Below are 15679 nucleotides of genomic sequence, written 5' to 3' on the forward strand. Positions count from 1 at the left end.
ATTAAACCAAACATTTTTTGTCGATTGGACGAAGAATTGCGTAGCACTCCAATAAACAAAGTTTTGTCGTTGACATGACATTTTATTTGATAATACTTACGTACGCACATTATATATTATGTAAGCTGCTTGTAGCGACATCGACACTGATATCCCAGGGCCAAATATAATCTTCTCAGGATTTAGGTACATATATATGCTAAAGATCTGTTTACAATATTAATAACAAACTTAGAATAAAAAGTAACCTAAAATTAAAACTACCTACAAAACTAAAACTAATACCTAAAAAAAATATAGAACTACCTACAAAACTAAAACTATACCTTAAAAAAAAAAAAATCCTAAAAATCTATATCTAGAGAGGGCCCCTGGGGCATAGTGCCAAGAATGCTGGCAGCATTTCCTCGCTGGATCGCAACGCTTATGCGTTGAGCGAGGAAGCTGCCAGCTCTTTTGTCCCTAAAGATCTTTACTTTATATTGGCGTAAGAGAACTCCATATGCCCGCACTCGCGCATGTTATCAAAATACGCGGCCGTAAATCCCCTAACGTCAAACTTTCATTAAGATGGCGATTTGCCGAACCCCAAGTTAATTCGATTTTGGGCGCCTGCCGAATGACATTACATTAAAGACCATCTCTGCCATAATCACAAGGGGCGACAAGGGCGTGTCAGGGTGTTTTATGACCAAGATATTTATAGAATAGGTATATAACCCTTATAGACTTTTCCACGAGATCTGGTAATGACTAAAATTTGTACAGAAAGCAAGAAGTTGGTATTCCTTCCTAGGCAGCAGTGTCTACGAAAGCTTCTGCTTCTTTGGGTGATATTCGAATGGCAACTGCAGCCGCTTTACTGTTGCGAAATTACTGCTACCGCCTTGACGCGGGCGCTGTATCTGACAAGCGGACAATTTCCTTGATAAAATGAGTTACGGATTAAACGTCATAATCGCGGTAGTATTGCATATATGTAACCCTTTAGGGCCACTTGCACCATCCCACTAACCCGGTTAAAACTGGAGTTACCATGGTTACCAGTACAATTTGACACTGGGTTAACGGTTTAATCGCTTTACCCCGGGTTAGTGGGATGGTGCAAGTGACGCTTATAAGCATAAAGCAAAAGAGGAACATTTTCAAACAAATTCGCCTTGCCTAGGTTTTAATATGTTGTTCTTACTTCACCTTGCCTTAATTTGAATGTATATAAAGATACTGTACAAATAACTGTTGATTAAAATGATAAACAAGGCTCGTGTTCCCCTAATATCCGCGTGGCATTAAGGTGGAACCTCAGTTAACTCGATTTTAGGCGCCACAGTAAATCAACGTCCATGAAAATTAACCTGATCTTGCAAATACGAGATGGGTTATGAATATTGCAAGCCCGTACAAAGCCATGCGACGCAAAATACGGCTAAAAGGACTTTCGTTCAATTATACACTATAGATACCTATACTATGTATGGTCTTCTAAACTGATATGCAAATGTAGGACGTATAGTGTAGTAAATAAAGGTAGTGGACCCCGCAGTAATTCCTCAGCCAGAAAAAACTTTACAGTATGATAAAGTATCAATAAATAAAAAGTATTGTATAAATTTCCAAAGAATAATAATAATAGAATTAAAGTAAATACCTAAAGTCTTAAATCGTTAATAACTTTTTACGGAAAAATGCTCCGTTCAAACTTTCTTCACCGGACATATTCATGTAACGTATTGCAACAATATATGAAATATCAAAAAAATAACCTTGCAGAAATCCCAGTATTAATAAAATATAATTTTTTGGCGTGTCTTGGACCGGAAAATTGCTCAGTCTAATTTTTTCACTGGAATGCCATTTTATTGCCGTTTTATACCTACAAAATGAAAATCTAAAAATTTTCCGCTCTCAGTTTTTAATAGTTCTATAATACATACATACGAATTTTTTTGGATTTTCTTACCCACTGCGCCAAATTATATTCTATGATCATATAAGAAGAAAAAAATGACAGAGCAATTTTCCGATGAAAATGAGCGGCAAAAATAGGAATTATCATAAAAAAATATTCTCATGTTTCACAAAACTTTTAGATTTTTTTCTAGTATCACATACTGATACAAATAACTTATTTTGTAAAATAATATTGGACTGAGCAATTACTCGGTTCAATATATAATCAGATTTGTGTTTTTACCTAACTTAGGAGTGTTTTTTTTTTTGGATATTTATATGTTAGTCTCGGCTCATGCTATACAATAACCTAGCTAAATTTCATCGACTGAGAAATTAATGCATGGGTCTCCATACAACAACTTGCTTCATTTACTACACTAGTAGGTGCAAATATAAGTTAGAATCTGTTGAATTCAAAGAGTCTATACTATATGTCTCACTTGAATCTAAATCTAGTAATAACAAATATTTTATGCTAGTTAGTGCCCTCAAAAGCTCGTCGACATATTTTTTTTTATTTGTTTGTATTCGGAAACTAATCTACAAAAATTAAAAAAATATATAAGGTGTATTCGGGTATTACCGAATGTCGGATAATTCCGAAATTCAGATGAAAATCACCCTTAATTCCATCATAATAAAAGTCTCTTTCGGAATTATCCGACAGTTTTCGACATTCGGAATTACCCGAGTAAACCTTATTCAAAATCTGAATACAACTCTCTAAACCTCGACTCATTCCTTACAAGTAATTTTATTGCGTAACAAAAGACTTACAAAGATAAAGCTTTCATGTCTACCCACAGTTAACCCCCAACCGCCTAATTGGAGCATAAATAATTCCCAGAATATATTATCTTTTCCCGTCTTCAATGGCGCTTAAACGCCACAATAGCAAAGGGAATCCGCTTAACATCACAAATCCCTTAAGTTGCGGTAATCACTGTAATCCTGCATGTTACAATCGGTCCAATTAACAGGTAATTTTGACCAGGGCGAGTATTTGATGCGAGACGAGTTAAGGGCTCTCGTGAGCTAGTGTAGAGTGACCTCTAGATTCAAGAATTATCTATGATTGAAAACGGACCTACGAGTACCTATTCTTAAATGTTCTCACTGTGAAAGAAAGCAGAGCTCCGCATAGAGCCCTAGGCTGGGTGTATCTCAGCACTTGAGAGGCCGAAGCTGAATTGTATGGGAAGAAAGCTATGGTTAAGTTTGTTAAAAAGCAAACCAATGGTCCGAAGGCCTTCCAGAGCCTACAGTGGCCGAGCTCGACGTAGGACCAAAGGCCCGAAGCGTCTTTCCGCATTGCGCGTTTGTGCGCGATCCAAAGCCAAGCTATAGGGATCGGACCTTAAATCTAGCATGCACATGACATACCAGCTCCATTTCGTCTCCGTCCTCTCAACCTACCTGTTTTATTTACAATTTTTCGAGCACTATGGCTACTACTACTATGACTAAAAGATTCACTTATACTGGTTTATCTATTAGCCGTCGCCCGTGCTCGTTCCGCGATCATACTGCCCTGGATCCAGTCCTGGATCAGCCTAACTGTTACGTTTTTGTCTGGTTTTAATACGGCGTAATCCCCCGGCGCGGACAGGTGGGATTACAGTGGATCTCGCGTCTCTAAAACCTTGATTGGCCTTTTCCTGTGAGCCATCAAGGCCGCCATTTTGATTTTCAGGCAGGGTACTTGAGCGCTTTTCGCTCTTTTATTTATCTCATAAAAGTATTTTATAGATATACCTCTGGCCTAAAAAAAACTAATTATGTTCGTTTCATGTCGTGAAAATTTATTACAGAATCCTTTATTTAAAAACGATTCTGATTTTTGTATGACCAAAATGGGAACCACTCAATTACCTACACGTGGAAGTGAAAGCAAATAACCACCTGCTTTTAAAGTTGGTCAATTCTGGTCAATTACTTCACCCTTTGCTATCTGTTTGAGATACGGACAAGACTAATTACTCCTGACATGATGTCAAAATGCCAACAACTTAATGTCAGAATTCGAACTGGACTTAAGCTCCGAAGTCAACCAAGCCAGCCACAATTTCAGCGTTAAACGCTTCGGCGACCGGCATATTGCAACCTAGCAAATTAAAGGCACGTTTGAAATGTTGCCAAGAAGCCTTTTCAGCTTTAATTATAACCAACAATCTTAACAGAATTAATTACTTACTGCCAACAAAGCACCATTTTAATAAGTTGTAGATTAATGTATGTTAGGAAATGCCTTTATTCTCGTACACGTACAATGGTATTAATTAGTGGCAGCGGCACAAAAGGAGGTAGAATCGCGTATGAATAGATTTTTTAATCCCACGCCTTATTAGGGATTTCTTGCTCTATTTTTAGCTCTAGGGCATTAATACGGAGCTGGAAAAAGACTATAAATAGTCTGTAATTTCAGTATTGGGTACTCTTTTCTTTTAATAGCTTCCTTAGCTTTTGTTTTACAGCCTTTTGCGAACTTAGCGAGGGGACTGGATTGATTAAATAGCGCCCCTGAATACCTATTCAAGTCGGAACCTACGAAATGGTAGTGTTTCGACAATATTTGTCTGTTACTGACTACAAATAGCATAGTCAATGTAAGAAAAGCATTGCAAATATCTACAGCAGGTTTAAAAAACTTTAAATTTACTATTAACAGATAAAGTAAGTGTCTCGAAAGCTGTGTAACAAAACGAATAATGCGAATAACTTACGCTTATACTCTGCTAATCTAAATACCTACTATTTTATGTCAGCCAAATCCGCAAGGCAAACAGACGACACAGCCATGGCTACTAAATCACTAATGTTACAATTTATAAAACTGAATACGCTCTTAATACGCGATGAAGTCGCAAATCAGTTTTATAAACTATTTAAAATAAGTGAAAATATAATACTTAAAATATCACAGCCGAGATGTTAAATTTTGAAAAAGATTGACAGACCATAGGCGACATGTCGAACAGCACACACATGATCGCTATTCGCTAGGTACTTAGCCTTTCTCTAGTCCTAGTCTTTTACTATGTCAACTCAAACTGGGCCCTAATACTGTAAATACCCACAAAGCATTAGTCACAATCAATCAAATCAAAGAACCTATTATTCGGAGCTATATTTCTCGAACAGTAATAAAATATAAATTGATTGGACACGCGATCGGGCAATAAGGGTGTGGCGAGTTAATTAGATTGGTCCTTCATTCTTTTCAGTTTATTCAGGTACTTATTTTTTGTGGAAACTCAAAGGGAGCGTCAAATGGAAGAGTTTTGACGCTTACAAGGAACATTTTTGTGAAAATATTATGAGCTTTATGAATATAAAAGCTTCTAATCAACAATACTGAGATTAAATTTTTCCTTAAGCTCCACGCCATCTTTTTTCTTCAAAATTATTTCAAAAGTTGAGTTTGAAGTACATCGTTAAAGGGTCTTGAAAAACAAATGTTCTTCAAATGTTGTAAACATAATGGATTTTTGATAATTCAACTACAGAGTGAAATTTTTTTATGACTTTTATGCGGAATACGAGTAACTTGCGGGCAAAAGTTAGTTTCTCATAATAACACGTTAAATTGAGCTCCATTTTACGAACCCTAATTTGGTATAAACCTTTAGCATGGAAACATTTCTTGGATTGAAATCAAATAAGTTCCATTCGTTCAATGCAACCTGCAAATGTAACCAAAGTTTCAATCTACCTCGAGTTAGAGCTTCAATATTTGTGCAGAGAAAATTGCACCAAAGGAAAAATCGAGAGTCTATCGGAATAGTACATTTCGATGCTAGTGCGGAAGGTATGTCATTACTTCACGAGTACCGAGATATCTTGGCACGAGCCGCAGGCGAGTGGCAAGACTCGGGACGAGTGAAGAATGACATTTCCGCACGTGTATCGAACGACATTTTTTAATACAGTTGCGAAAAAATAAGTAAAATATTGTTAATCGTACACTAAACCAAAGTGGTAACAGTGACAGCTCGCTTAGACGTCGTCTTTAAGTATATTATATCTATGGGCGTTTGGCAGCTATTCCGTTCCATTCAGACAACTTATTAAGAACGGAATTTTCAATATTCAATATTAAAAAATAAACGTGTTATAATGATGAAGAGGTAAGTATTAAAATATGAAATATGTATATTTTTCACATTCTTACATTAACAGTAGGTTTTTCTGCTGATTACGACGTTTAAAGGAAACTAATATTAACACTCATCAATAAGTAGTCGTGAATTGGAACAAGTATAAATTTAAAAAAATTGGAAAAGTAAAAAGCACTAGTTCGAGATAACCAACTTTCCGCACGCTAAACAGCTACGTAAAGTAGCACTTTTTGAGCAACTGTATTAAAAAATTCAATTCTCACCTGATAAGAGCTATTTGTTTACTAGTCATAGTCATATGTACATAAAAGAACACTTTAAAGCTTCCCATTCACATCCTTAAAACAAAATTTGTTAGTATAAAAATAATATATATGTCGGAGCCTGACACCAGAAAGACGTATTGCAGCGTTATAGTTCATTATTTTAGACGCCTGTATAAAATCGATTAGCAATGTTGAGCTACGTATTATTTGGTTGTAACGAAATAAATAAAGTTGCGTAGAGTATCGCCATCTATTGGCGTGTTGTTGAACTAAAGTGACAGGTAGAAGGCTTTGGAACGTCAAGAGGTTTCTCTTGGGTGAACGTAGGCACGAGTTGGCATTTTTGTCGTTATGTTGGTAGACTGGTCGAGCAGGTTTGCCAACTTGACTCTGAGGCGGGAGCAGAGAGGCTCCGCCGCTGGTAGTTCTTCTGGATCGGACCACGCTAGAGATCGGACGTTATCGTTAGCCATACCTCGTGCCTAATTCGCCACGTTCCTGAAGGCTTATACCTGAAGGATTATTCTGATTCCAACGTTCTTTAACCATTTAGCTAAGTTATTTCAAGTGTTATTTTGATTTCTTATGTTTCATTAGAAGCTTACTTTTGTGAAATAAAGAAAGGATGTGTTGTTTTGGAAATATTTGTCCCTCTGAGTTTGTTGCCGGTCCCATATAGGGCTAAATCTTCTCAGGTCAGAGGTGTAGGGTTGGAGCTGGCCTAGTTTGACTTGAATAAAGATTTAAACGATTTTAAGTGATCTTTTTATTTTGAGTTAAAAATAGCAATTAGTTCTTTTAAACATTTAGTACTGAAATATAGTAGGCGCTAGTATGGTTAACGAGTTCGAATGTTTATTTCATGCACTGGTAGCATGGTAGCATACTGGTTTAGCTGTGAAGTAATACATCTAGGTACTACCCCATGCGCCCACCGCCTTTAGGACCATCGGTTTCCGTCATATATGAGTTAGTGTTAATATAAAATTACTTGTACTAAGCTTTAAGGAATTTTTGTTTTGATGATGCTAATTAAGTATATGAAAATTTTATAATTAACAATAAGTAGGTACAGTCAGCAGCAGAAGTTGCTTAGCGGGCGAGTTGTTCAAAATGATTTTGAGGCGAATTAATTGTTAAGAGAATAAGAGCGTGTCAAGGTAATTTTGAACACCTCGCCCGCTTAGCAACTTCTGCTGCTGACTATACCACGTAATAAGTACTCATGAGCTTTTTGTACCTCATATTCAATAACATGGCTCAAATCATCTCTTCTTTTGTAAAAGCGACTAAAGTAGGTAACAGACATTAAAAAAAGACTGTACCTATTTGATCTCCCTGTTGAATTCAATCTCCCTGGCAGTCATTTAATCGACAAATAAGAGTGCTGCAGGCGTATTATGGATGGCTTTATCCTCGTGATAAAATAACTGTCACTTTTTAACAGCGCGGAATAGAAAGTGATGGATACCGTTTTATCACGCTGTCACGTAGACAAGAAAAACCATCATATCCGTACTGGAGTAGAGAGATAACTTTCGGAATCCGGCCACCAGCCCGTAACGGGCGTTGGCTTTATTTTGTAATAACATTCTTTGTAATAAAAATGTTCGATTCACTTTCCCTAAGTTCATAAATATAAGAACGTTTTCACATTGTCCGTTCTGATATCGGATATTAGATGGATAACCGCCAATAACCGGCGATTTGGAGAAAAACAGCTGCCAGAGGAGTGCCATAAGGCTTGGCCAAACACACAGCGCGACGCAGCGCCGCGTCCGAGCCGCGCGACCGCGGCACATGCTAACAGGTTACCGACGTCAAACAGACTGCGTCCCGCCGGTATCACGCCCCGCTTCTGTCGCGCCCCGCGCCGCGCGGCCCCTTGCGTCCACGCGGCGCGTGCGGAGCGCTGCGCCGCGCGGACGCGGCGGCCCGCCGCGTCGCGCTGGGTCACATCAGTCGGATCGGACGTTAGGCAGCGAGCGGTGCGCCGCGTTCCCGCGCGGCCGCGCCGCGTTCGCGCGCTCGATGAGGGCGTGTTGAGAGCGTGAGGCCGGCGCGATCCGCGCGCGCCCTGTTTGAACAGGCATCACGCGGCGCTGTGTGTTTGGCCAGGGCTTTATATCATTTTAGTCGTTTTATTTTTGAATTGATGCTTGAACAATAAACAATGTTTAAATGTGTGAGTGTTAGGCCCTATCTTCATACATCGCAGCGGGGTGCGCAGGGGGGGGGAGAGTGGACTGTAGAAATTCTCGTAGGCGGCAGAGGATGGAGCAATAAAACAACGCAGCTGGCTTCAGATGCAGGAGGGTCGAGGTTGGAGAGGTTTCTTCTTTTCCTTTTAGTTGTTTCCTAGTCGGCTGCTGGCTCTGGACTGACGCTGAGCGGGGCGACGTACCGGCTTTTATTACCGCCTATTTTATGTACCTCGTCCCCCGCTACCCGCGTGGCGCGCATGCGCGGATCGTGAGAGATCGGCGCATGCGCGCAGACTTCCTATCTCTTTCTAATAAGATACCTCTCTTTCTAATATGATACCTCTCTTTCTAATATGATACCTCTCTTTTCCTCGGCCCTCATGCTTTCTTTATTTAAATATTTATTAACTTACAAGTTTTTATTTCTTATGCTATTCTACCTAACTTATTTTTCTAATTAGACTTTCCCTAATTAGCCTATTATCACATTCTTATTTGAAAGGCGCAAAGTGTGTGTCGCCGCCGACTTTGCCCCTCCCGTTATGCAGAGTTACGTAATGAAACACAATAGGAGGATATTTTATTATTCACAAACTTTGGCTTATCTAAATTATATCTTAATTATTTTATTATCTAATTACATCTTATTAATCTAAACGCGCGTCGTGTACATTTCTCCCGCCGTCGCTTCGCGAACCTACTGGTAGCACGACGATCTTCTTTGTCGGCCTCCTCAGCACGTGTCCCTTGCTCGTAGAGACGTCCACGACTCGAACCACGCCATCCTTGCCCGGGTACGTCCGCGTCACTATCCCCCGTGGCCATGTGTTACGGGGGAGGTTGGAGTCGCAGATGATGACGACGTCTCCGACGGCCGGGGCGACTCCTCCGTCGTAGGGCTCCCGCCGGTGTTGGAGTAGCGGCGCGTACTCGCGAACCCAGCGCTGCCAGAAGGTGTCGGCGAGCTGCTGGGCGCGCTTCCAGTGTTGTCGCGCGTTGGTGTCGCTCTCCTCGAAGGTGCCGGGTGCAGGTGAGTAGCAGTCCGGCCCCAGCAGGATCATGTTCGGGGTCAAGGCCGGCGGGTCCTCTGGATTCACGGCCACGTAGGTCAGCGGTCTTGAGTTGACGGTTGCCTCCGCCTCCGCCAGTAGGGTCTGCAGGGTCTCGTCGCTCGGGTACTTCTCGTGCAGCGTAGCCTTCATTGCTTCTTTGACGGTGCGCACCATACGTTCCCACACGCCCGCCATGAATGGGGCGGCGGGGGGAAGGAAACGCCAATTGATGCGGCGTGCGTGGGCGGCGTCTCTCATTGCTTCCGCCAGCTCTCGGTGTGCACCTCTGAAGGCAGTCCCGTTGTCACTCCACAGTTCGGTAGGGCACCCGCGCCGAGCGATAAAGCGGCGCAGTGCGTTGATGGCGGAGTCGGTGCTCAGTGAGGCAACCATCTCCAGGTGTACGGCCCTCGACGTCATACAGGTGAACAGTGCGACGTACCTTTTCTCTCTATGACGGCCCACTGTAACTTCTTGCGGCCCGTAGTAGTCCAGACCCGTGTATGTGAAGGGCCTAACGTGATGTGCTAGGCGCGCCGCTGGCAGGTCACCCGTAGATGGCGCCGCGGGCTTGGCGCGACGCAGGCGACACTTTGGGCACTGGGCGATCACTTGTTTCACTGTCGGTCTTATTTTCACTATATGCACACGCTGTCGCAGATCGTTAACCACTATTTCGGTGCCGCCGTGATGTAACTGTTCGTGAACGTGAGAAACATATAACTTTGTATAGTGATGTTTCCCGTGTAGCACTATAGGTCGCACTGTCTCTTCTTGTAAGTCGCCGGCCGCTATTCTGCCCCGCAGACGTATAATGTGATCGCCGTCCATATAGACACTCAGCTTGGCTAGTCGGTCGTCCTTGTCTGGCGCGCGGCCGCTTGCTATGCGCCCTCTCTCTTTTTCGTAGCTATCTTCTTGTGGCGGCGTAGCGGCGATCTTGACAGGTGTGCGTGTGTGAGTGGCACGCTTGTTCCAGGCGCCGTCTTGTGTCTCGTTTGCGCGCGTTCGTTTGCGCCTGGCCGCCGCGATAAGTTGTGTCGCGGGCCGGGCGGGGTCACGGGGTCGAGGGCGCACGAGGTCGATGAACTGTAGCACACGTGCGGTCGCACGTAGTAGTCGCGTCCACTTTGAGAAGCGCTCGAACTTAGGTATGGCCGCGTGTTTATTTTCAGGCACGGCGGCTGTCGCAGCACACGTCTCTTTTTCTTCACCGGTCACGGGAACTTCGACTTTATTTTCACGGGGCCAAGTCGATTCTTCATTGTACAGGAATGACGGGCCAACGAACCATCTGTGGCTCGTATCGAAGTCAGCTGGTGTGGCGCGGGTCGCGTCGTCGGCTACGTTGTGTGCTGTCGGTACCCATCTCCACTCGTTTTTCTTAGTGTGATCTTCTATCTCGGCGAGTCTGTGGGCCACGAACGTCTTGAATGTACGGGGCTCGGCGCGTATCCATGCTAGCGCCGTGCGAGAGTCGCTCCAGTATATTTTTGAAGCGATCTCGAAGTCGTGCTCTTCTATCACTGTTCTTGCTAGCCGTACGCCTAGGACGGCCGCCTGCAGCTCCAGTCTAGGTATGGAGATAGGCTTCCTAGGTGTGACGCGACTCTTGGCGGCGGCCAGGGCTATTTTGACTGACCCGTCGGCTCGCGTCATCCTCCAGTACACGGCGGCGGCGTATGCTTCTTCACTAGCGTCGACGAAAGTGTGTAGCTCGCGCACGGCGGCAGGCGTTGCGTCGTAGCATCTAGGTATCTTTAGGGTACCTAGGTCTCGCAGTTGTTGTAGCCACTCGCTCCAGCGCTCCCGCAGATCTTCTGGTATAGCTTCGTCCCAGCTCGTGTTATGTTGCCACGTGTCTTGCATTATTCGCTTGGCCGGCGTAGTGATAGGTGAAATCAGGCCGAGCGGGTCAAATATTGACATTATGATGCTCAGGGCTTCTCTCTTCGTCGGAGGCCGCAGGTCATTGACCACCTCGGGCTGAGCTCTTCTAGTGTTGAGGCGAAACCGGATGCTATCTTCGTTTGTGTCCCACAGCAGGCCGAGCGTTTTTTCTATCTCGCTCCCGCCGATAGGGACAGTGTTTCCCTCTCGCTCTTCGCTGCCGACGACGTCACTTATTGCTTCATATTCGTTCGTAGCCCACCCACGCAGCTGAAACTTGGCTTGTTGGTGTACATGATCGACGTCTCTTGTTACTTGTCTTGCCTCTTCTATTGTGTTGAAGCTCTGAAGATAGTCGTCCATGTAGTGGTTGCGCTCTATTGCTCGCGCAGCCTCCGGGTACTGTGTCGCGTGCTCTCGTGCGTTTCTATTTTTGATGTATAGAGCGGTGCACGGCGATGACGACGCGCCGAATATAACTGAAGTCATGCGGTATTCTTCTGGCTCTCCCTCGCGGCGATCGCCCCTCCATAGGAAGCGGAGTGCGTCCCTGTCCTCTTCGCGTATCTTGATCTGCATGAACATCTCTTTCAGATCAGCTGAGACTGCGATGCTGTGTTGACGAAACTTCATGATGACGCCGGGTAGTGATTGCAGGAAATCTGGACCCGTGTGCAGCATGTCGTTGAGGCTGCGGCCGTGTGAGGTGGCCGCAGCATCATGGACCAGTCTTATCTTCGGCTTCTCTGGGTTGCAGACGGCGAAGTGAGGTAGGTACCACGTCCTGCCGCTTGGTGGCGTGGCCGCGCGCTCGGCGTAGCTTGAGGTGAGTAGATTGTTGACGCGCTCGTTGTATTGTTGTTTCAGGTTTGCGTCTCGATCCAGCTTCCTCTCGAGCGTGTGTAGCCGCTTCAGTGCGTCGTTGCGATTGTTGGGTATTCTTTCTTCTTGGTTGCGCCACAGTAGCCCCGTCTCGAACCTGCCGTCGGGTAAGCGGCGGCTCTTTTCTTCTAATATGCGAAGCGCTTGTTGTTCGGGATCGCTGCTCGGTCGCCTCGGCTCGATTGATAGGGACTCGAGAGCGAAATATTTCTTCATTGTTTCTTCTATGTTTTCGTTCGACTTGGCCCGCGTGAGGTGCGCACAGCAGTACGCGATCGGCTCCGCTCTAGTGGTGCGGCAGCCGTGAAGTACCCATCCTAGTAGGGTTCTTGAAGCGACGAGTTGATCGCGCCGTCCTTTTCTTATTTCCCGCGACACGATTAGCTCCCAGTTGTCTTGACCGATGAGTATTTGTGGGGTTGCGCCTTGGTAGGTTAACTTGTGCTTGAGTCCTCTGAGATGTGTGCAGCCATCTATCTCGCTCGCACCTATGGATTGTGTGGTGAAGCCCAGACTGCCGACGGTGTGCGCGTTTGGTATGCGCTGCTCCTGCCCGCCGTACTTGTTGCGTATGTAGACCTCGACCCTCCTGCTCTGATTGTGCTCCATCTCTTTCCCGCCTATGCCCTGCACCCACATTGGTTCGGTGGGGCCGTTGAGCCCGAGTGTGTCCGCCAGCGCCGAGTCGATAATTGTCACGGTGCTGCCTTCATCTAGTAGAGCGAAAGTGTCTGCTTCCGCCCGCGGGCCGCGTAGTGTGACTGGTACTATCTTCAGGTAGGCGCGTCTTGTTTGTGCTGTCGCGCAGGCGATCTGGTTCACTGCCGAGGCCACGACTTCTTCTGGCTTGCGTGGTGAGGGTGGCTCGGCAGCGGCTGCAGCGGCGGCCGCGGGGGGCGACTTCTCGTGGTGTAGTAGGCGATGATGTCTCATGGGGCAGCCCTGCTGGCCACAAGGCTTGGCGCGGCAGGCGAAGCGTCGATGCTTGCTGACGAGGCATCGGTAGCAAATGTTGTTCTTCTTGGCCACTTCCCAGCGCTCGTTCGTGTCGATCTTCATAAACTGCGGGCACGACGGCAATTGGTGCGTAGCGTGCTCACATAACGGGCACGCCGGCTTCTCTTCTTTTGGCTTCTTATTGATTTCGACTGCGGCGGCGTAGGTTCGCTCGGGCTTCTTTCTTGCACTTCTTACTTCTTTATGTTCCGTTGTATTTTCAGGCGGAGCGTAAGGCGTGCACTTGTCGGCTTCATTATTCAAAAAGTCGGCAATCTTCTTAAGTTCGGGCGTCTCTTCTCTTGTAGCTGCGTAGTCGTACCACTTGTTGCGAATTATCGGCGATAACTTGTCAACTATCGACCGCAGTAACTCGGGGTTGTAGAGATACTGCGGCTTCTTCAATATCTCGATAGTCGTCACTGTGTTAGCGATCCGGCTGGCGAATATGCACAGGTCACGTGGGTTGTCGGTGAGGCGCGGCAGTCCCTTTAGCTTCTCCAGTTCGTTGACAAGTAGTGCGTCTGGCCTTCCGTATCTTCTTTCTAGTGCTTTGATGACGTCTTCTGGATGCGGCTGGCTGATGAGGAGGGCGCTGACGGCCTCCCAGGCGACACCTTTTAGACTTCTTCTTATACGGGCGACGTTTTCACTTGCGGAGAAACTGGGCGCGGACTCGTTGTACGCGGCTTTAAATTGTAGCCACTCGGTGCACAGGCCACTAAACGTCGGCAGGTCAGGTATGTACTTCTTGTAAGACTTGCTGGCTTGAATGGCTTCTGTGAGGGCGGCGGTTAGCGACGACACGTCCATCGCACGAGCAGCTTCGTATGTTTCCGGTCGCGCGCGTCGTCTAGTAGTGCGCGCGGCGGGCTCTTGCGTTTCTTCTATATGGGCGGCCTCTTCTAATGTTGTCGCTCGTTCGGGTCGGCGATTGAACCAGTCAGCGATGCGCTGTGGAGCGAGGTCCTCTTCCTCTTCTGACTCCTCTCTTGATGACGCCAGGTCTATTCTTTCTTGACGTATTCTCGCTAGCTCGGTTTCCGCTTGCACGCGCTTCAGTTCTAGCTCGGCTAACCTCTCCTTGGCCTCCAACTCCGCGAGGAGTCTCTTGCTGGAGGCCTTGGATCGGTGTGACCGAGCGGGCTTCGTCGGCGGTCTCGGTGGCGGCATCAGTTCGACGGGGTTGCGCTCGACGATCGTGGCGGCGAGGCTGGCCGCAGGCGTGGCCTTAATGCCCGACGTGTCAGCGGGGTGGACGGCGTTGCTCGGCCCGGGTAGGTCCTCTGGTGTGGGACGCGTCTTCCTGATGGCGCCCGTACCCGACGATGCAGCTGTGTCCAACGTCTTCGCTGAGTCCGACGTTGCGCCTGTGCCCGACGTAGTGCCGGTGCCCGACGTGGTGCCGGTGCCCGACGTGGTGCCGGTACCCGACGTGGTGCCGGTGCCTGACGTGGTGCCGGTTTCCTCGGAGCTCGGAGATTTTGCGGTATTTTCTGACGACTCTTCATCTTCCTTGTTGTGGTTGTTTCTTGTTACTACCATCTTGCTGTGTTCTTGCTTCAGAGATCCGGCTTCGACGAGGACCAAACAATGTGAGTGTTAGGCCCTATCTTCATACATCGCAGCGGGGTGCGCAGGGGGGGGGGAGAGTGGACTGTAGAAATTCTCGTAGGCGGCAGAGGATGGAGCAATAAAACAACGCAGCTGGCTTCAGATGCAGGAGGGTCGAGGTTGGAGAGGTTTCTTCTTTTCCTTTTAGTTGTTTCCTAGTCGGCTGCTGGCTCTGGACTGACGCTGAGCGGGGCGACGTACCGGCTTTTATTACCGCCTATTTTATGTACCTCGTCCCCCGCTACCCGCGTGGCGCGCATGCGCGGATCGTGAGAGATCGGCGCATGCGCGCAGACTTCCTATCTCTTTCTAATAAGATACCTCTCTTTCTAATATGATACCTCTCTTTCTAATATGATACCTCTCTTTTCCTCGGCCCTCATGCTTTCTTTATTTAAATATTTATTAACTTACAAGTTTTTATTTCTTATGCTATTCTACCTAACTTATTTTTCTAATTAGACTTTCCCTAATTAGCCTATTATCACATTCTTATTTGAAAGGCGCAAAGTGTGTGTCGCCGCCGGCGACCCACACTTTGCCCCTCCCGTTATGCAGAGTTACGTAATGAAACACAATAGGAGGATATTTTATTATTCACAAACTTTGGCTTATCTAAATTATATCTTAATTATTTTATTATCTAATTACATCTTATTAATCTAAACGCGCGTCGTGTACAAAATGAATAAATAAATATAATG

General features: G+C 45.8%; 2 protein-coding genes across 2 annotated transcripts in view; one reads left to right on the top strand and one right to left on the bottom strand.

Moving 5' to 3' along the window:
• LOC134797540 (beta-1,4-N-acetylgalactosaminyltransferase bre-4-like) overlaps nt 1-15679 on the top strand; it is a 383682-nt gene that overhangs the window by 333179 nt on the left and 34824 nt on the right. The gene's annotated exons all lie outside the window — the stretch shown is intronic.
• LOC134797353 (uncharacterized) lies at nt 9189-14906 on the bottom strand. Its single transcript, XM_063769574.1, has one exon. The coding sequence runs from the start codon at nt 14904-14906 to the stop codon at nt 9189-9191; it is 5718 nt and encodes a 1905-aa protein (XP_063625644.1).

The sequence above is a fragment of the Cydia splendana genome, chromosome 15 (assembly GCF_910591565.1).
Source record: "Cydia splendana chromosome 15, ilCydSple1.2, whole genome shotgun sequence".
Lineage (NCBI taxonomy): Eukaryota > Metazoa > Arthropoda > Insecta > Lepidoptera > Tortricidae > Cydia > Cydia splendana.

Bases quoted from the DNA above. Each gene is read 5' to 3' on its own strand.
- LOC134797353 (XM_063769574.1), bottom strand. From the start codon at position 14,906: ATGGTAGTAACAAGAAACAACCACAACAAGGAAGATGAAGAGTCGTCA.